The sequence below is a fragment of the Cordyceps fumosorosea genome (genome assembly GCF_001636725.1).
Source record: "Cordyceps fumosorosea ARSEF 2679 chromosome Unknown scaffold_10, whole genome shotgun sequence".
In the NCBI taxonomy this organism is placed as follows: Eukaryota; Fungi; Ascomycota; class Sordariomycetes; order Hypocreales; family Cordycipitaceae; genus Cordyceps; species Cordyceps fumosorosea.
In genome coordinates, this window is record NW_017387310.1 from 790,168 (window position 1) to 808,222 (window position 18,055).

At 54.8% G+C, this 18,055-nt stretch overlaps 5 protein-coding genes across 5 annotated transcripts; 2 read left to right on the forward strand and 3 right to left on the reverse strand.

The window, feature by feature from the left end:
* Nucleotides 1-943: 943 nt before the first annotated feature.
* Nucleotides 944-1,940, reverse strand: ISF_04744 (xylitol dehydrogenase; the record flags this gene model as incomplete). The annotated part of the gene is made up of 2 exons (XM_018848349.1): nt 944-1,837; nt 1,905-1,940. 2 exons carry the CDS (start codon nt 1,938-1,940, stop codon nt 944-946), a joined length of 930 nt encoding a protein of 309 aa, XP_018704684.1.
* Nucleotides 1,941-2,808: 868 nt separating this feature from the next.
* Nucleotides 2,809-3,115, reverse strand: ISF_04745 (hypothetical protein; the record flags this gene model as incomplete). Its single annotated transcript, XM_018848350.1, has 2 exons — nt 2,809-2,953; nt 3,012-3,115. 2 exons carry the CDS (start codon nt 3,113-3,115, stop codon nt 2,809-2,811), a joined length of 249 nt encoding a protein of 82 aa, XP_018704685.1.
* A 1,609-nt stretch (nt 3,116-4,724) lies between these two features.
* On the forward strand, nt 4,725-6,041 carry ISF_04746 (molybdopterin binding domain containing protein; the record flags this gene model as incomplete). The annotated part of the gene is made up of 8 exons (XM_018848351.1): nt 4,725-4,808; nt 4,899-4,907; nt 4,956-5,000; nt 5,054-5,148; nt 5,202-5,219; nt 5,270-5,562; nt 5,633-5,852; nt 5,927-6,041. 8 exons carry the CDS (start codon nt 4,725-4,727, stop codon nt 6,039-6,041), a joined length of 879 nt encoding a protein of 292 aa, XP_018704686.1.
* Nucleotides 6,042-12,035: 5,994 nt separating this feature from the next.
* ISF_04747 (RASL_COLTR Ras-like protein) lies at nt 12,036-13,026 on the forward strand (the record flags this gene model as incomplete). The annotated part of the gene is made up of 4 exons (XM_018848352.1): nt 12,036-12,053; nt 12,239-12,353; nt 12,434-12,709; nt 12,785-13,026. The coding sequence occupies 4 exons, from the start codon at nt 12,036-12,038 to the stop codon at nt 13,024-13,026; spliced, it is 651 nt and encodes a 216-aa protein (XP_018704687.1).
* A 1,272-nt stretch (nt 13,027-14,298) lies between these two features.
* Nucleotides 14,299-17,610, reverse strand: ISF_04748 (Zn(2)-C6 fungal-type DNA-binding domain protein; the record flags this gene model as incomplete). The annotated part of the gene is made up of 1 exon (XM_018848353.1): nt 14,299-17,610. One exon carries the CDS (start codon nt 17,608-17,610, stop codon nt 14,299-14,301), a length of 3,312 nt encoding a protein of 1,103 aa, XP_018704688.1.
* Nucleotides 17,611-18,055: the final 445 nt, after the last annotated feature.

Consider the following 18,055-nt stretch of genomic DNA (forward strand, 5'->3'; position numbering starts at 1 on the left):
AGGAAGAGAATCCCGAGTCTCGTTTTCTTCTCTCATCACGCCAACTCTACATCCCTTACATCCTGCCAAGTTCTCTACCGTTTGTGAAACCGAACAGCAGTCTCAATGACCCATCATCCACAAGAGCGAATCGTCGAACATATGCCAGCTCTTCTTGATATATGGGCTGTGCGGGCATCTACTACCCGGCTTAAAAGCATACCGTTACCATCCCCCAATCCCCGCAGACTGCACGGAGGCCAGAAGGGGGACTCCTGCGGGTGAAGAAGTGCTTCGATGCAAGAAGCTCAAGATGGGGGAAGAACGACCCAATGACAGCTGCGGGGAGAGGAAGTGCCACATCAAGTACACTCTTCAGCAAAAGTCAGGCTGGCGTTGCTGCAAGTGTCAAAGACGAGCCACAGAGGGCAAAAAGGAAAAGAAGGATCAGAAGGGCAAAAAGGACAAAAAGGACAAAAAGAACAAAAAGAACAAGAAGAACAAAAAGAACAAAAAGGGCAAAAAGAATAGTGATGAAAGAGCAGGCAAGCACTGTTCGCATCGTTTCTGCACAAAATGCATCCCATACAAGAAAGGAGAGTGTCATGGTGCGGGAAAGGCCCTTGTTGCCAATAGAGATGCTCCTGAGGCTGAGGTTGGTAATGCTGCTGATGCTGAGGATGGTAATACCAAGGCTGGCTGAGTCGAGTGTCGGAGGAGGTGAACTATGTACAACATGGCCAACAGGATTAGCATAGTATATTAGCTTGTATTATTGATTTGATTTCCTGATTAAAGACTTTAATAAACCGAGTTTGCCTAAAAGCACTACAACAAGACGTGAGACCGAGACTATCTTGATGCTGACATCATTGTGTACCCGGATGGGTTTGACAAGACGACAAAGTCTTCCATCACTCACTCAATGGCTTCTTCCATTTCTTTGAGTTACTAGCAACAACCTTTACTGGTTGGGTCCGCCAATCAGAACCTTGATCACCTGGCCCTCCCTCACCTTTTTGAATGCCTCCTCTGCCTGGTCGAAATCCACCTCCTCCGACACCAGCTTCTTGACGTCCACCTTTCCGCTCGCCACTAGCTCGACCGCCAGCTCGTAGTCGCCGGGTCCGTACCGGAAGGACCCCTTGACCGTGACCTCCTTCAGGCACATGGCCATGATAGGGAACGTGATGTCCGCCTTGCCCATGCCGCCCTGGACGTACGTGCCGCCCGCGCGCACCGCGTGGATGCTCGTCTGGATCGACGGCTCCGCGCCGCTCGCGTCAATCACCACGTCCGCGCCCTCCTCGCCCAGTCCCGCCACCTGCTTCAGCGCCGCCGCGTTCTCCTCCGCGGACACCCTGCGCGACGCGTACGTGTGCGTCGCGCAGAACGCGGCCGCCAAGTCCAGCTTGGCCTGGACGATGTCGACGCTGACCACCGTGGTCGCGCCGTGCGCCCGCGCGACCGCCGCGCAGAGCAGGCCGACCGGCCCGGCGCCCATGACGACGACGGTCGCGGCGAAGACCATGGAGGCGCACAGGTTGTACTTGCCGGCGCGGCAGTGCGCGCACCGCCGGCAGCCGTGGCCGGGCTCGAGGGCGACACGGTCACCGGGCGCGAGGGTGGTGACGGCGGGGCCGACCTCGACGACGGTGCCGGAGGACTCGTGGCCGAGAACCATGGGCTGCGTGACGACGTAGTGCCCGATGGCCCCGTGCACGTAGTAGTGCACGTCACTGCCACAGATGCCTGTGTAGTTGACGGCGACGAGCACGTCGTGGGGGTCCTGGATGGTGGGCTTGGGCTGCTCGACATAGGAGACGTCAAGCGGCTTGTTGAGGATGAAAGAGCGATTCTGCTTTCCTGTTAGTTTTATTATTATTATTATTATTTGCAATATTATGTGAGTATATGTGGCTCACGCTGAGGCTCTCCTTGTCCAAGGTTTGGGTCGCCATTCTGACTGGAAGGGGGGGGGGGGGGCAAACGTTTACAACTGATGAGTGTATGCGTTTAGTTGACTGGTTGAAGAGGATGGAATATCAAAGATGAGCCTGCCTGAAATATCTACCCACAGAACAGCCTGCGGATTGAACTGCGATATCGCCACAGTATGGTGGTTTCGATTTGCCCCGCACGACTAGCTATTCAGCGGAGCTGTTGATGCGCACCAATCGTATTGTGTGAATCTCGGCTGCAGGGTCAACGCGATCCGGGAACTCGGACAACAACTTCCGCGAGCATTTGAAGATGAAGCTATCGACATGCCCCGGCGGCGGAGCTTCCAGACCTGGTCGTTCCGCCGCGCAAGCCACCAAGAAGTACGGAGAAGTGTCCGGCGGGGAGCCGGGTGCTCGGCGGCGATGATCATGGAGGGCTAAAAGGGCACGGCAAGTAAACATGTAGTTGACACCAAGTTGAAAAGAATTACAAATTTGACAAAGGCCGAGTATGACGGAAAGCAGCAAAACTCAGCTTTGAGCATCGGTCCGTGATCCCGCGATCCCTGCGAGGACTCCGCGACCCGACCCCAGCTAACAATAAGCGCCGCTGTTATGGGCACGGCTTATAGGCGATCTTAACTGTTAATCTGCCTTTTTCTTAAGTTTAATTTTTTTGTACGGCCCGATGGTTGCGCGAGAATTCGTAGTTCATTTATACATATTTGTATTAACCCTGTTGAAAAGAACAAGATATAGTCTAATGTACAGTCTTGTAGGTCCAAAATCATTCGAGGTTGTGTGTCGTGGTCAAATAAAATTCGCAAAATTGGCCAAAAATTAGTTCATTCGAGAATCAGCACCAAATAAATATCCAGCGCCGCGCTTATCGCATAAAGTAAGCCTGTTGCTCGGAGACGGACGAGTGTCTGCGGTGCGTGCTGTCCTGCGGGTAGTCGTGGGTGATCTCGGGAGGACCGAGGTGCTCGCGCATTTGACTGGGCGGAAATGTGCTAGCATCAGGCTCACCACTAAAGAAAGTGTTGGTTATTCATTAAACAAGTCTTGCGGCAAGGGTTTGCGACTTACGTTGGGGTGGGAGACTTGCTGGCCCGGCGCCGCTGTGTCTCAGCGTTCTGCGTGGAGAAGCTGGAAAGCTTGGAGGTATCAACGGTTTGTTGGTTCGAAGACATTTTGAGAGGTGCAAGTGAAGGTGGTGTGGAAAGAAGTTGCAATATGGTGGCTACTGTTGCTGCAGTTGTGAGTTGTGAGTGCAGTTTTAAGATATGAGTGCAGCGTTGATTTATGCGTTGTGCTGTTGAGAAGAGACTTGTTTTGCCGGATAAAGGTGTCTCTGATCAGGGGGCAAGACGGCCTTTATATAGACCTCGGAAGTCGACTTTCAAGATAAGAATATGTATTGCCAAGAGCAATGCCTTTGGATGCGTCGGAGGCCGCTACTGTCAACGCAGTCGGTGACCACAACTACATCGTCATCATGTGGGGAGCGTGCCAAGGGTTCGCATGTCCGGTTCCCAACTGCCGTCCAATCTCACCAGATTTGGTTCTGACTCGAAGATGGAGAACTGGGTCCGGATCTTGGCGTGTGGTGGCGGATGAAGTTTAAGATTTGCTTAGGCGAGCGCTTGCTTGGCGATGACGCACGTGAGGCACGACGGCCTATCCGGCATCCACGGCTCGATAAAAGCATCTATATTATCGAGGGAAAAAAAACTGTTTCGAAAACTGTTTCAACACCGATTCGTTGATAATATACACTGCTGCAGTTGTTGTTTCGTGGTGCTCTACTCCTCTGCACTGGGGAACGTGGAGAAGATGTGACGTTGACCGTTGACGTAACTGGAGAATGGCTGGTGGGCAGTGCCAAGAGAAGAACAGAGTGGCTTGAGAGGATGATTTGGAGGGCATTTTCTTCTGTGATATTCTCCCTTATTCTTCCCACGGGGACCGCCGGCAAAACATCGATGCACTGCCAGCACTCTAGTGCTTGGCGTGGTGGCGGTGCGATGAGGCTGGGGCAATGCAGCAAAGAGGAACCGTTGATTAGAGATCGATGCATTATACCGTGATTGTGCAGGGAAACGCACCTCAGAGATGCAGATTATTCAGATTGTATACCCGTTTTGCTTTCCCGCGGTTGGATGGTGAGTAGCCATGTGGCTAGGCTGCTAGTCTCGCATGTGAATACTGCAAAGCTGCGTTTGCTAGGCTACATAGGTAGCTTCTCAGGCAGCCACACCAACTTGCTTCTCACGTCGACATCGTCATTAGCATCACCCAAAAAACACCATCCACCAAACACGGTCATTTGCCACTATAGATTCCTCATTGTGACCTCTCCTTTGTTATCGCCACAGACCATCCCGGGTACGTTCGTTGACGTGCTACAGCTCCACCGGCGCTCAAAGGTAGCCGCAATCGCGGGTCCTGTTTGCATCATCTCAAGTCGACTCCGCCCGTTCGGCCCCAACAGCAGGCCAGTCGCAGCACCGCGAGAATACAAGCACGGCGCGATCGGCCGTCCATCTCTAACCTTGCCATCGGCCACTCTTTTTCCTTATTGCCCTGATACACCCACTGCTGGCCCCCTCTGAAGCCACCCACGCGAGCAGCCGCGCTCAGTTCCGCCGCCGCCCAAAGCTTCCCTCCGCATTGGCCATAGAGGACCACCTCATGATTTCGCGCATCTCCCAGGTGGCCAGACACCTCGCAGTAGCCTCCATTTCTGTAACCCCGATTTTATCCTTTCGTTCGCGTCCTCATCTTGGTGGCATTGTCGCAATGGCTTCTGCCGCGGAGCGTCAGCGTCGCACGATTCAGACGGCCGCGTGCCTCATCATCGGCGATGAGGTTCTTGGTGGAAAGGTACGGTTGCTTGCCTGATTTTGCGATTTTCATGATTTTGCGATTTTCATGTATGGGATTGAATTCTGAGCTGACCCCTGATTGTCATAGACAGTAGACGTATGTTGCCATTGCTCGCGCATATATCCCTCGCTTACGCCTTGATAGACAAATTCGACGTACCTGGCTAAATGGTGCTTTCAACTCGGACTTGTATGTCTTGATACGACTACCTTCTAAAAATCACCACCACTGACTTTTCGTAGCGATTGAAAAAGATTGAAGTTGTTGAAGACGATGAGGATGACATCATTGATGCTGTCCGCCGTCTCAGCACCAACTATGACTTTGTTGTCACCAGGTATGTTTTCCCATAGCAGCAGAGCTGGACAATTCATGCTGACATGTACATAGCGGTGGTATTGGACCTACGTAAGCTACTCGCACCAAAACAGTTTCAATGCCAATTCTAACCTGCCCAGCCACGATGACATCACCTACCAGTCAATCGCCAAGGCCTTCGACTTGCCCCTTAAGCTTCACGATGAGGCGTTCAAGAAAATGAAGCTTCTCTCCAAACCACATCCGTCGCAACCCAACTTCAACTGGGAGGTGGACTCGCCGGACCTGCGCGCCAAGCTGCGCATGGTGTACCTCCCCACGGACGAGTCGCGACCTTTGACGGACCAGTTTCTCTTTACCAGCGAGGATCTGTGGGTGCCAGTCTCGGTAGTCAATGGCAATGTGCATATCCTGCCTGGAATCCCCCGTCTTTGTACGCCATTTAGTGAAAGAATCACGCCGAGATAAGACACGCCACGCTGACAATGAACGCACTTTGATAGTCACGACATTGCTGGACGGAATCAGGCCACATATTCTCCCCCGACTTGTCGATCCGGAAGGCAAGGGAAGCTACCGAGTCGTCATTCAGACACCGTATGCCGAAAGCAAAGTCGCAGCCTACCTGACCGACCTTGCAGGCCGCGTCGAGCCCAAGGGCGTCAAGGTGGGTAGCTACCCTCATTGGGACAGAAAGTACAACACCGTGACCCTTGTAGGAAAGTAAGTAACTTCCCGTTTGTCCACTACCGGCAGATGAATGCGGGGTCGAAGCAGCACTGACGGCATCTTTTTAGGAACCAAGCGCTCCTGGAAAGCCTGGTGGATGAGGTGGTTAAGAATGTCGAAGGGAAGCGGGTGTTCAAGCCCGAGGACATTGAAGGCGGGCCATTGAGGGAAAGCAAGGCCTAGAAGGCCAGTGCTCCGATCCGATTTAGATGACTGCCCAAAAGCCTAAGCGAAGATGAATCCCACACTTTTTCCACACCTCTCTCTCGGGCAGTTCGTCCAAGTTACGGCAGACACGCTTGTGATCCGCCGTCCGCACATATGGACTGGCGGACCTGATGAACGAGACAAGGCTTGCGTATGACTACTGATTGCGTTAGCGTATCGCCCTATAATTGGCTGGATGTAACGGCCCAGGCACGGCTCGTACGCATTGACTGATAATTGGCAAACACCCGTGCCTCCCGGAGCCTGCCCCCGAGCCCGCGACCCTACGGTGCCGCATTTGGGCCGCGAGCTCTGCCCATTCCGTGCTTTTACATCATAGCCCATCCAGACGATGGCCTTGCATTCAGGCCTTGCGGGATAGTTGCTGACAAGATCATCACGCACGATGTAGGTGGGCACATACACATGTGTGCTGTTGCCTCGGGTCGGCTCGTGGGGGGAGGGAGAGGGTGTTATTCTCTTTTTTTCGCCCCCCATGTGCTGTGCCTTGCAACGCGGTCGTCCAGCAGCAAGGCACGGGAAAACGCAAGCCATGTCAGGCAGACCTGCAGCGGGACAAGGCCAGCCGTTCCCGTCCCAATACTCGGAAAAGCAGGTCCCGTTCTGCGGAAGCTTTGCTGTTTCGGAGGGGTAACTGCCGCTTGGGGGCCGGGAAACGAAACGACAGCCGCGGCAGAAGCGGTGAGCTTGTGGCTTATTATTACTTGGCTGGCTTGTTTTATAGTGTGAAGAGGATACCCGTGACGTTGGGGAGGGGGGCGTCGTGGGGAGGGCCCGTCCTTGCCGACTAGAACAATCGCATGATTATTGCCGTAGCACAAGCGAGTTGCGCGCGCTCAGACGGGTTATCTGTGGCCCGCACTTAGCTGCCTGGCTGGGGAGAGCTTTCTTTGCAGCTGCTCATCGGGTCGTTGAAGAAAAAGGATCGCAGGTGACGTCCACGAGCAACGTTGACTAACGCTGCTTTTGGCATATGGCTCCGTGAGGATGAAATTACTGGGTGGCATTCTCGGGCTGCCCCCGGCTGACCTAGCTCCAGAAGGCAAGGAAACAAAACACAAGTCACAGACTCGTGGGCGAAACAGATTGTTCTCACCAGTCAGTTGGAGCCAGCAATGTCCAGGGTCTTGAAGCCTGACCCGCACCAACCGAATTCTAGAATGATTGAGTCCTCCGTCGCGGGTCTCTAGTAACAACTATCAGCCAGTAGGCACTCTGGGTTGTTGCATCAAATTTCCCGGCTGAGCAGTGCTTTTTGGGCCACCGATCTTCCCATTGGACTGGGGGGGGGGGGGGAGTCAGGGACAACGACGATAGTTTCTTTCTTGCCGTCATGGGTTTTGTCCTTCTCCATTTCTTCGTTGATCAGGTGAAAGATGCTTGCGGATTAATACACACGAATGAGCCTCTCATCAAGGTTGCAAGACAATGTGGGCTCTGTCAAAGCGCAATCGATACTCGCAAAGCGTCGCTGTCACCTCGGCAAGAGCTGACCTGAATCGCTGCCCGAGATCGTGAAGTGGGTTCCCCAATTGTTCAATTCCGCTTCTTGCTGCTCTCTTGGTGCATCTACATGATGCAGTAAGCGGAAACCCACACCATCCAGATGGCATGCATCTGCAGGCCGCTGTGCCTGCAGAAATAATCCCATCGATCCTTGCCGGGTGGGCTATGGCGAAGATGTCAACTAGTTAGTTAGTTAGTGAGCTAGCTAGCTTGCACGTGTTGCCGTTCTCCTTGATTGTACAATAGGATGTCCATTGCAATCTGTAAATCAATACAAGTTGCTTTGTGCCTGGAACAAATCTGTACCTGTGGTGGTAATGGGCTCCGCCCTGACTTGGCTGAAGCGGCGCGCGCAGTATCGTACCTCGGACATAAAAAGCACACAAGGCTACAGTATGGAATGATAGGCGAGCCATCTCGGCCGACAGCTTGCTCTTGACCGTTCAATGGTTCGAAATCTGCGCTGAAGTGGCTGCGGGCGGCGCGCGACGCCATGAACACCGCGAGGCTGTTGCGTAACATCAGGAGGAAGACCCCGGGGCAAACAACAGGAGAGCGCTATTTCAGAAGCCGGGAACCCAAGCTTACTATTAATATAGAGTAGTGATTAATATACGATACAACTGCAACTAAACGTTACTGATAGCAGAATCGTTGCCCGATGGCCTGCTGCGGGCTCCCCTCGTCACCCAACTGTGGGGAGGCGCGACAAGGACGAAATTGGATGGCGACGGCAATGGCGTTACTAGAAAGCTATGGCCGATAGTTGACCTGTGTGTGGCACTTTTTTAGGCTTGGGTCCCCGGGGACCCTGACTGGGCTCAAGATAGGGGGGAAGAACCAAAGGGGAGATGAGAGCGGCGCACGGGGGGAGAGGGAGCGAGGGAGTTTGGCGCGCGTGACCGGTGTACCAAAGCAGCGGGAAGCAGTATGACTCTTTCTTTGCTGGATAACTATCACAAACTTGCTTCTTATTATACGGGGGCGGGACGTTGCGCGGGCAGTTAGTTAGCCAGTTTGTGCGCGCCGCGGCAAGCGACACAGGAACAATAGTTACCAGCAAGTAAAAGTACGGAGTACAGATACGGAGTACAGATTAAAAGAACCGTTTGAGCCAGTCCAAGACAGACCGGGATATCACGTTGTCACAATCCAAGTGGCTTCATCCCAAACATGGTAAAAGTCGCACAAGGGCAAGTGGCGGCTGTTTCGAGGCGTTGTGGCGGCGCCAATGATGGGGAGCAGATTGCATGGTCGCGAAAGAACACTTCTTGATTTCTTTTTGTGGTGTTTTTTGTTTTCCTTTTTGTTTCTTCCTTTTCTTCTTTTTCATGGACCGGTGGACGCGTAGCTTGGCTTGGTTACATGACACCGAAAAAAGGAAGCAAACTATAAAGCTGATGCAGTGTGACGTGCAGCAAAGTTTGGACGGCGCGATGTGTTTCGCGTAACCACTGATCAGTGACTAATAATATGTAAGGGGACAAAAAGACGAGTAACAGGTAAGCCCCTAAGTAGTTAGATGGAAATGGCCCTGGCATGTTATCACGCAGGCCCTGGTGAAGAGGAGCATGGCTGGTGGCCTATGCTCTTTGAGCCGTCGTTGGGCATCGGCGTACGGTTGCAGGGCTCTTCTGGAATGTATTACAAGTCATGGCGAACTGGGTGACCGAGCAAGAAACCCTGTTGACCGAGCGAATGACAGAGGACGTCGCCAGCGTTGTGGCTCAAGGCTGACCCTCCCCAGAGATTGCTATTTGGTGGATGGAGGGGCGAACCAGGACAAGGGCCGCCATCTACAATGCCCATTTGAGAATGGAAGCGTGACACAGGACGAAACGGGGGGCGCAGAGATAGATGAATTGATGCAGAGAGTCAAAATGAAATGTAGCCGCGATTCTACGCGGAGACGTCTCACGAGAGACAAGAGCTGAACGGACGGAGCAGATTGTCCAAACAGAGAGGAGAAAATCGTTGCCGCTGCAGCCTTGGTCGTAGAACAGTGAGCTGATGAGTTTTCGGCAGTGATTCACATTGGCTCCGTAGATAGCATGACACTCACAGCAGACCGTAGTCAACGCCATGTAATACATTGTGTGGCCAAGGTAGGGGAGTTGCAAGAGGGATAAGAGAGCTTGTCACAATAACGAGAGGGATGCAAGACAACATGTGTGCCTGGGTGTAAAGGTTGCTGTCATGTACGGTGACGTCGAGATGGTTGACAGCCGACCACGGCACTCAACTACCAGTAACTACTCCTGGGCAGCAACAGGATGTTCGTGCCACATGGCACTATATCAGAAATAAGCAAAGCCCGCACGTTCATCTAGCCAATTTGTTTAAAAGAAGCAAAGAAGCAGCAGCATGCACGGGGCCGGGGCCGAGGCGGAGGCGCTGGCCAAGCAAGGTCTTGTGCCTAAAAGGGGGGGTAAGCGCCGATCGAGAGGAAGCTATTTCATGCTGGAAGGGACGAAAAAGGGAAGCTACTAGGTAGCTACGGAGTACGTACTGTACGGATAGTTACGGAGCAGATATCACAATGGCATTATTGTTTTAGCGTACGCGGCGGAAACACTACCCAGTACCAAGTAAAATTTTGTTGTTTCTTGGTGTTGCGAATAGAGAGGAGGGAAGGGGGGCGGAACGGACGTCGGTCGAGTACTTTTGGGGCCGCGGGGGAGCAGGCGCAGGAGCAGGTACCTCTTGGAGGCTTTGTTCGGCCCCACCGGCCGGTGGTGGGTTCCAACAAACTATGGGGCGCGCAAATGGCTTGCAGGCTGCGGGTTGGGAGCGTTTTGGGGGTTGGAATGGAGTGATTGATTGCATGTGCAATGAGGCAAAGTCTTTGCGCAATTGGACGAAACCTGGTGATGATTCACTGTGTCGATGGGCATTGAGGAGATGATTGCGAGAGGGAGAAACGTGTAAGAGGATGAAGAGGAAGAGACGGACGAGAAGGCTGGCTAAAGACCTCCGGAATGCACTTGCGCCCAAGTCCCCGGGATCGAAGGCTGTGTGAATGTGTTGTGTGGGCAGCGACACGAATGAGATATACGAGATGTGAGATGCGAGAGATGCAAGTTTGAACATGGGAAACATGATTATCACGAGGTTTGTCGAACGTGGTAGACAAAGCAAACTTTTTATGCCCATTCTTCTTTGGTTGGTCCTCGGCAGAAGCCTGGGTGGAAGCCCCTAAAAAAGCTTCTCTGACCGGGCCCTCTCCATGTTCCGTAGCCTTCCTGGGCCGAGCGAGCGACCAACCAACCACCTCCACAAAGTGGGCAGCCGACAAGGAGGAGAAGCAAAAAAATAAAAAGAAGGTCCCGGCGTGCTCTATTTTATCCACTCTTTTAGTTCTGTGATATCCACCGGCAACACTGGGACGAGAAGGAAGAGGTGAAGAGGTGCGTCCAAGGATCCAAGCACACCAAGGAGAGGAGGATTGATGTGGTATGGTGTGGCGGGTGGCTGACTGTTAGTGGGACTTTACAGAGGGTGAGCCGCTGGAGGGACCTTTTGTCTTGAGAGGGATCGCAGTCGCTAAAAGGCGCTACAGCTGCTTGCTCTTGCCTGCACCTGATGCCGTTTTCTTTCTTCTTTGACCTGCTTCTTTCGGACCTCTTGCCTTTCGCGTCTACAACAATGCCAGCCTCGTCAGCAATGGTGTAGAGCGCCGTGATGCCATTGGCACGCTGCCACCATCGAAACAATCTGCGATGTCCAGAAACACGCGCTGCCCACCCCAGACAGGGGACCTAAATCAGTTGGCCCAGGCACCGCCTAAACCCCACTGGATCATGGGTTTCCAGCGGCCGGGTGCCCCTAAAAGTCCTCCCAAAGTACCCAAACGTACCGGCCTCCTCTTTTTCACAGAGTGCCAGCCTGCTAAAATACCTGCTGAGTGCCTGAAAATACCTGACCACTGCCTTCGAATCACTCTAGCGCTCCCCTTAAAACCTCTGCTACCCATACCAACCCCCATCCATTAAGTAGGTGGTTAGTACCTTGTCGACCTCGTCCGCCTACAAACTCCCCCTCCTTACCAACTCCCGCTCTCCCAATTCCTTCGACAACCACTTTTTCCTTTCCATTCCACTGGGTTTAGTTATCCTCTTTTCCCCCCTTCTACTCCCCCCATTCCACATCCCAGCGCCATTTCAACCACACATCGCCTGTTGCCTCGTTTTCCCTTTACCCTCGTCGTCTCCTTTGCCGCATCTCCTCCGCGCCTCACCTTCCTCCCCCGAATTGAACCCTCCGACGCACCCAATCGAGCCCCCCTCGCGTCCCATCCGTCAGGCTCGACCGTTTTCCAATCCAATACCAGAAAGGCGCGAGTCAATTTTCACCCGACGACCCCACGATCATTCGCGACCCGCAGCAGCTGTCCTTCCTCTCCCGACAACCATCACCTCGCTGTTCGACTTCCCAGTCGCTGCAATGGCTTCCGCTACAAAGGTGCGATTTTCTCCCACACGTCGCCTTGATGCTTCATTTCTGCCCATGCCGTGCTTGCACATACCATCGGCTTGCGATTCCCTCGTTATCTCCTTGTCACTCTCCAGCTGCCAGCTACGCCTCAGCTATCCGACCAAATGAACGCCTCAGCGCCACCACGTTGCTAACATTTGCCCACTTGACAGTTTATGCGAGAGTACAAACTCGTTGTTGTCGGTGGCGGTGGTGTCGGTAAATCTTGCCTGACCATCCAATTGATTCAGAGCCACTTTGTGGACGAGTACGATCCTACAATCGAAGGTACCTCGCGCAACCTCCTTGCTATCCTACCATCTCGGCCATCGAGCGTTTGTCGCGCTGACTACCTGATCCATCACTAGATTCCTATCGCAAGCAGTGTGTCATTGACGATGAGGTCGCCCTTCTCGATGTTCTGGATACCGCTGGCCAAGAAGAGTATAGTGCCATGCGAGAGCAGTATATGCGAACGGGCGAGGGTTTCCTGCTTGTCTACTCCATCACCTCCCGCCAGAGCTTCGAGGAAATCACCACATTCCAGCAACAAATTCTGAGAGTCAAGGACAAGGACTACTTCCCAATGGTCGTCGTTGGCAACAAGTGCGATCTTGAGGGCGAGCGTGAAGTCTTTAGACATGGTACGTTGGCGTCGCCGCTCCCCTTCTCCCCCATAGTCCCGCCTCACTTGCTAACACGTCCGTGCGCAAATTCAGAGGGTGAGGCCCTGGCTAGATCGTTTAACTGCAAGTTCATCGAGACATCCGCCAAATCGAGAATCAACGTCGACCAGGCCTTTTACGACATTGTCCGTGAGATTCGCCGCTTCAACCGCGAAATGCAAGGCTACTCCACCGGCAGCGGAGGCGGCTCTGGCCTGAACGGTCCCCCTAAGCAGATGGATATCGACGACGGCGGACGGGAGGCTGGATGCTGCGCCAAGTGCATCATCATGTGAGGAGCCTGTATCATCGACGAGTGGCGGTTGAACGTGAGGGCACTGCACGACACGACTTCGACAGAGAGACGTCTCACAGCTTTAAGATGAAGGGATTGAAAAAGAAAAAAAAGAACATTGCAACAACGCCACACGCTCACAGCAGTCGTGACTGGCTGTGCTTGGTGGCAATGATGTGTGGTTGCACCACAAACACAGCGATTCATTAGCATCGGATGGGGAGTCGGACTCTTTACTGGCCAAGACTTGGCCACCTTCATTTCCTGTTTCTATTTCCGGTCTTTTTAATGTCTCACGTTTTTGAACAAGCGGACTCGCACGCGGCATATTCGTTCTCATGTTGGATGGGCTCATCATGGACATGATTGTCAGACTTGGCCTCACGGATGCGAACTGCCTAGGCATTTCGAACGGCTTGCATCGGGTATTCGAGAATCACTAAGACGACACAGTTGAGGACGACGAGGATGGGCTTTTTTTCTTAGCACGACGAATTCTTTCGACCCGGACAGATACAAGCGGAGAGAACCTTGCAAAGGGTGGATTTGTCTGCAAGATTGGCCGTTTTTCAGAATGTCCAACTTGCTCGCTTCGGACGCCCTACACGCAAATCAGCTTCCATCCATACCCACCGTCCATTTTTCTTCAGTACATGTTGTTTTCTCCGCCCTTTTCTCTCTCCAATTTTCTCCGATTCTCTTTTTTCTTTTCTCTTCTCGGAATGTCCATGTGGGTCGACTATTGTGTTTTACTGTTCATTATATCCATACTTCTCAAAATGGCTGTTGTAATTTGACCGTTATACAAACTTTCTCTGTTTACCGCTTTGCTCTTGATGGGCGACTTTGTTCTTGATGGGCGACTTTGTTCTTGATGGGCGACTTTGCTCACGGGAAACTTGACGTGCGATGATGCGCTCTGGCCAAATTAGTAAACATGCATGAAATTGAGCTTGCGCCTACCCAGCCTGAGCAACTTGTCCTCTCTACTACTGCCGAAGCTCACTCTCCCCAGACTCGAACCTGCCGACTGCCCATCGTGGGATCCCGATCTAATACTCTGAAACGATGTTTCTAAGCCTTGTATGTTCTTGAACGCCTTGGAAAGGAACCGATCGCGATGTCCCGTCAGTCAATCCACCTGTGCGCCGTCGAACCCCATGAAAAATCAATCAGCTATAAAGTTTGCCATCCAGTCCATGCAAAACCGCTCAAATGCGCAAACTACAATCCGAACCGCTAGTCCATCGAACGCCAAAAGTGAGGGCCACAGCTAAAAAGGTGACAGGCCAGAAGCTCCGAGGGGCGACTCATCGGCATCATGTGGGCCAACGCCGCTGAGCGACGCAGGCAATGGGTTGAACCATGACTGCCAGCCATCCACAAGCTCCGAGCTGGCCTGATTCATCACCCACGCTCCGCATGCGAGGCATACCCATGAATGCAGCTGCACGGGAGATGGCATGAGTCCCGTAGCGGCCTCCTGTTGCTCGCGCTGCAGCGTTACCTCCGCAGGATACTCAAAGCAGCCAGCGCACCTGTCATGCTGCCCTGCCCGCATCCGCCAATCCCGCACGGTCGCGGCGTGGCTCAGCACGGCCTTTGCGTTCTCGATACGGTGGAACTGGCACTGCCGCGTCTGAAACAGCTTGACGCCGCACGCACAGCCCGTTAGCGGCCGGGCCCTGTTGAAGAACGCGACGAAGCCGCGCCCATCCGGCGCTGCCAGGAACAAGGGAGCGTTCTCGTCGGCCAGCATCGTGGCTTGCGGCAACATCGATGACGACAGGAACGAAGGAAAGCTGCCGTAGACCGTGTTGACGCCGGATGTACACATCCCCAGCATCCCTTCAATGCTTACCCCAGCGCGTGTTGTGCAGTTGTCGCACAGATAGCTTCGCATGGCCAGCACTTCGGCGGCCGTGAGCGGAGCATACCGGGGGTCCACCAGGAGCTGGGTGCTGTGCTGGGCGCACGCGTTGCAGACGTGGCTGTGAGAGCTGGCTTGCTGATGATGTACGTCTTGGCATACGTCTGAGAGACGCACGGCGGCGCTGCAGTGAAAGTCCGAGATTTGGTCAATGTCGATATGGCACTCCACGCAGCGCAGATATCCGGAAGCCGTACTGGGATCTCTTGGACCGGGCTCTGGAAGGGAGTGCAGCACATCTATGACGGGGTTGTCTATCACCAGGTGCGTTGTGAATGGCTGCCGCAGAAGTATGCTCCTGGTGTTGTCCCGAAACCCAAGCCTCTCTCTGGTAAACTCGTGCAGGGGGTTGCGATGCTCCCAACGCGTGACGGCCCCGTGCGGACCGACACTAGTCATTATGGGAGGGCCGGCTGGAGCCTCTGGCTCCGCAGAATGGGCCGGTGTTGCCTGGAGCGGGTTGTGCACTGGCGCCTGTTGCACGGGCGGCCCGACAGCATCGGTCGGCGCCAGCGGCCAACTGGCCGGAACCTGCCCAGAGTCGGAGAAGCTCTGCAGACTTGGGTCGGGCGAGTCACTGTCAGCGTCGGGTGTACTCATTTCGGGCGCGGGAACGAGATGTGCGGGCAATGTCGTGGTATGGCCTAGCAATGTGTTGTCCTGCGGCAAAATGGAAGATGGGTGGCGGAAGGGGACGGAGGGGTGGTCCGGCTCCCCAGAGACAGGATCCCGGATAAGGAGAGCAGGATCGATGTGCGTTTGAGCAACTTCCTGCGCGCCGGTGTCCGTAGCACCTTCGTCGTCGGCAGCATCGGCAGCTGTGCCTTCCGTGGGTTGGCCGGAGCGAGCCACGGCCCCGGCTGCCTGCATCGTCTGTTGCACTGTCAGTCCTGCTGGCGGTGGTAAGACGGACGCATTGCCGGTGTCGTCGCCTTGACCTCCCTGCCCGAGCTGAGGTGCGGCGCGATCCTCACTCTCGGCACTGTCTTCCTGTTCCTCGCTTTCCTCGTCATCTTCATCCATATCTTCTTCAGACAACATTGCCACCACAGGCAAGGCTTGGATGACTCTGACGATTTCCCTAGAAACAAAGTTAGGGTTTTCACCCACCGCTGCAGCGATATCGGCCGCCGTAGGAGGATTGTCCGTTCCAGCCGGCGTGTCAAACCCGAACATAGCCTTTTTTAACGTGGCATGTTCTTGTTCCTCCGCAAAATTGTCCAGCGTGTTCATCAGGAAAGAATCCGACCAGACCTCGTTGATCATGGCTGCGATGTCGTCGGCCGTCAACTGGCTGGCTGATTTGCTGGCGAGGGGGGTGCCCGGTGCCGCGTGCGGTGGTGTGGACCGCGGGATGAGGGCTTCACGTTGCCGCGAGATCTCCCGGATGAGTGAGCCCTCGTGGAAAGAGATGGATGGCATCACATAGGCCTCAGCCACGGGGCCGATCCAGTGCTCCATGCGCGAGCCATCCTTAACGTCGTCGACGCCGTTGGCACCGTAGCCGTGGGCAAGGTAGTACAATGGACCGGGCCGAGGATGCAGACGCCCATGCAGGCAGTTGGCCATGCGCTTCTTTCCTGCTGCCGTGGTCAGGAAGGCATTTTCGCAGAGGTGAGGCTCTCCCGCGTGGGTGCAGGAGTCGCACGGCCGCTGCCTGTCGCAGTTTCTGCCCGTCTCCACGCAGCGTCTGCAGGCGGTAAAGGGCAGAAAGCTCCCGAAGCCAACCTGGGACAGGTCAAAGATGGGGTACACGGTACCCTCGTGGTCGACGCAGTCGAGGCCCATGGCCGTGCAGCGGCCACACGCTGAGTAGGGGGTGGCGATGGAGGCGCGGCAGTGGTTGCTGTCGCGACGACAGCTCAGACACGCCTTGCGCCAGACGGTGCTGGGACGCAGCTCGGCCCATCCAAAGGCGATGAAGCTGCGCGGGCGCCAGTTCTCCGGCATGCTGATGGCCTCCGGCATGGACGCGATCATCCCTGACGCGAGGCAGACGAGGTTGTTTGCATGACAGCGGTCGCAGGGCTCCCTCCAGGTTGTGTGGTCGGCGAGCCATGAGCACTGAGCCGTGCCGCCGATGCGGCGGCCCGCGGTGAGCTGCGCGCATCCGTCGCAGGCGTGGCGGAACCAACGGTGCACGCCCTGGCGTAGGTTCGGCTTGTTGTCCATCAAGCGGCCGTCGGCGAGGTGACAATTATCGACGGCCTTGCAGCGTGAGCACTGGTAGCCGAGGATGGGGTCGACGTCGCACGCTGCCATCCGGCCGTCGGCGGCGCACTTGACGCAGCACGTGCTGGCATCGCCGACCGGCAGACCGGTTACCGGGCTGGGCGCGTGCTCGTACCGCGGCGGGTGGTGCTCCGAGTACTTGCGGTAGAGTAGCGCCTTGCGCGGCACCTGGCACACGTGTTGCGCCGCCGCGACCGGGTGAAGCGCCCGGTAGTCGGCGCAGTTGGTGCACTCGAGCGGGTACGGCCCGTCAGACCAGTCGCACGCGCGCTGCTCATGCATGACCTTGCCGGTGGCATCGTCGCTGCAAAAGCTGCAGATGCGTTGCGTCGGGGGACGCCGGCCAGGCGTGCTCTTCGAAGGGCGTTGCGCCTTCGGGCGACCGCCGCGTCTGCGGGTGAGTGCAGCGCTGGAGGTTTCCATCGTCAAGCGGTCCGAGTCAAGAAGTGGAAAGGAGCAAGAGAAAGAAGAGAGTAGAGATCAAGAAGAGCAAGGGAAACGGTGATGAGGCTCGGCAGCAAATTCGAAAGCGATCTCGTGAAAGTTCTTGTGTTGAAGTTCGTGAGAGACATCGTTCGCGAAGGCGAGAAGGGCGCTCGCGGCCGTTTAAATGACCACGAGCGCCCATGATGAAGTTACTGGTAGTTGAATACGGGGTCGTGAAAGCCATGAGATGGCGCTGGTTGTGAAGGATGAGGATGGATTGAATGAAGGTTGGTGGCGATGATGGCGGAAGTGAAGGCATTCTTATACCTGCAGTCATTGCACCGGACCTCGTATACGAGGTTGCTATACTTGGCACGCGAGATAATCTGGGCTGATTACGATGGGAGGACCTGGGAATAACTCGAGGAGAAAGATCGTGGTT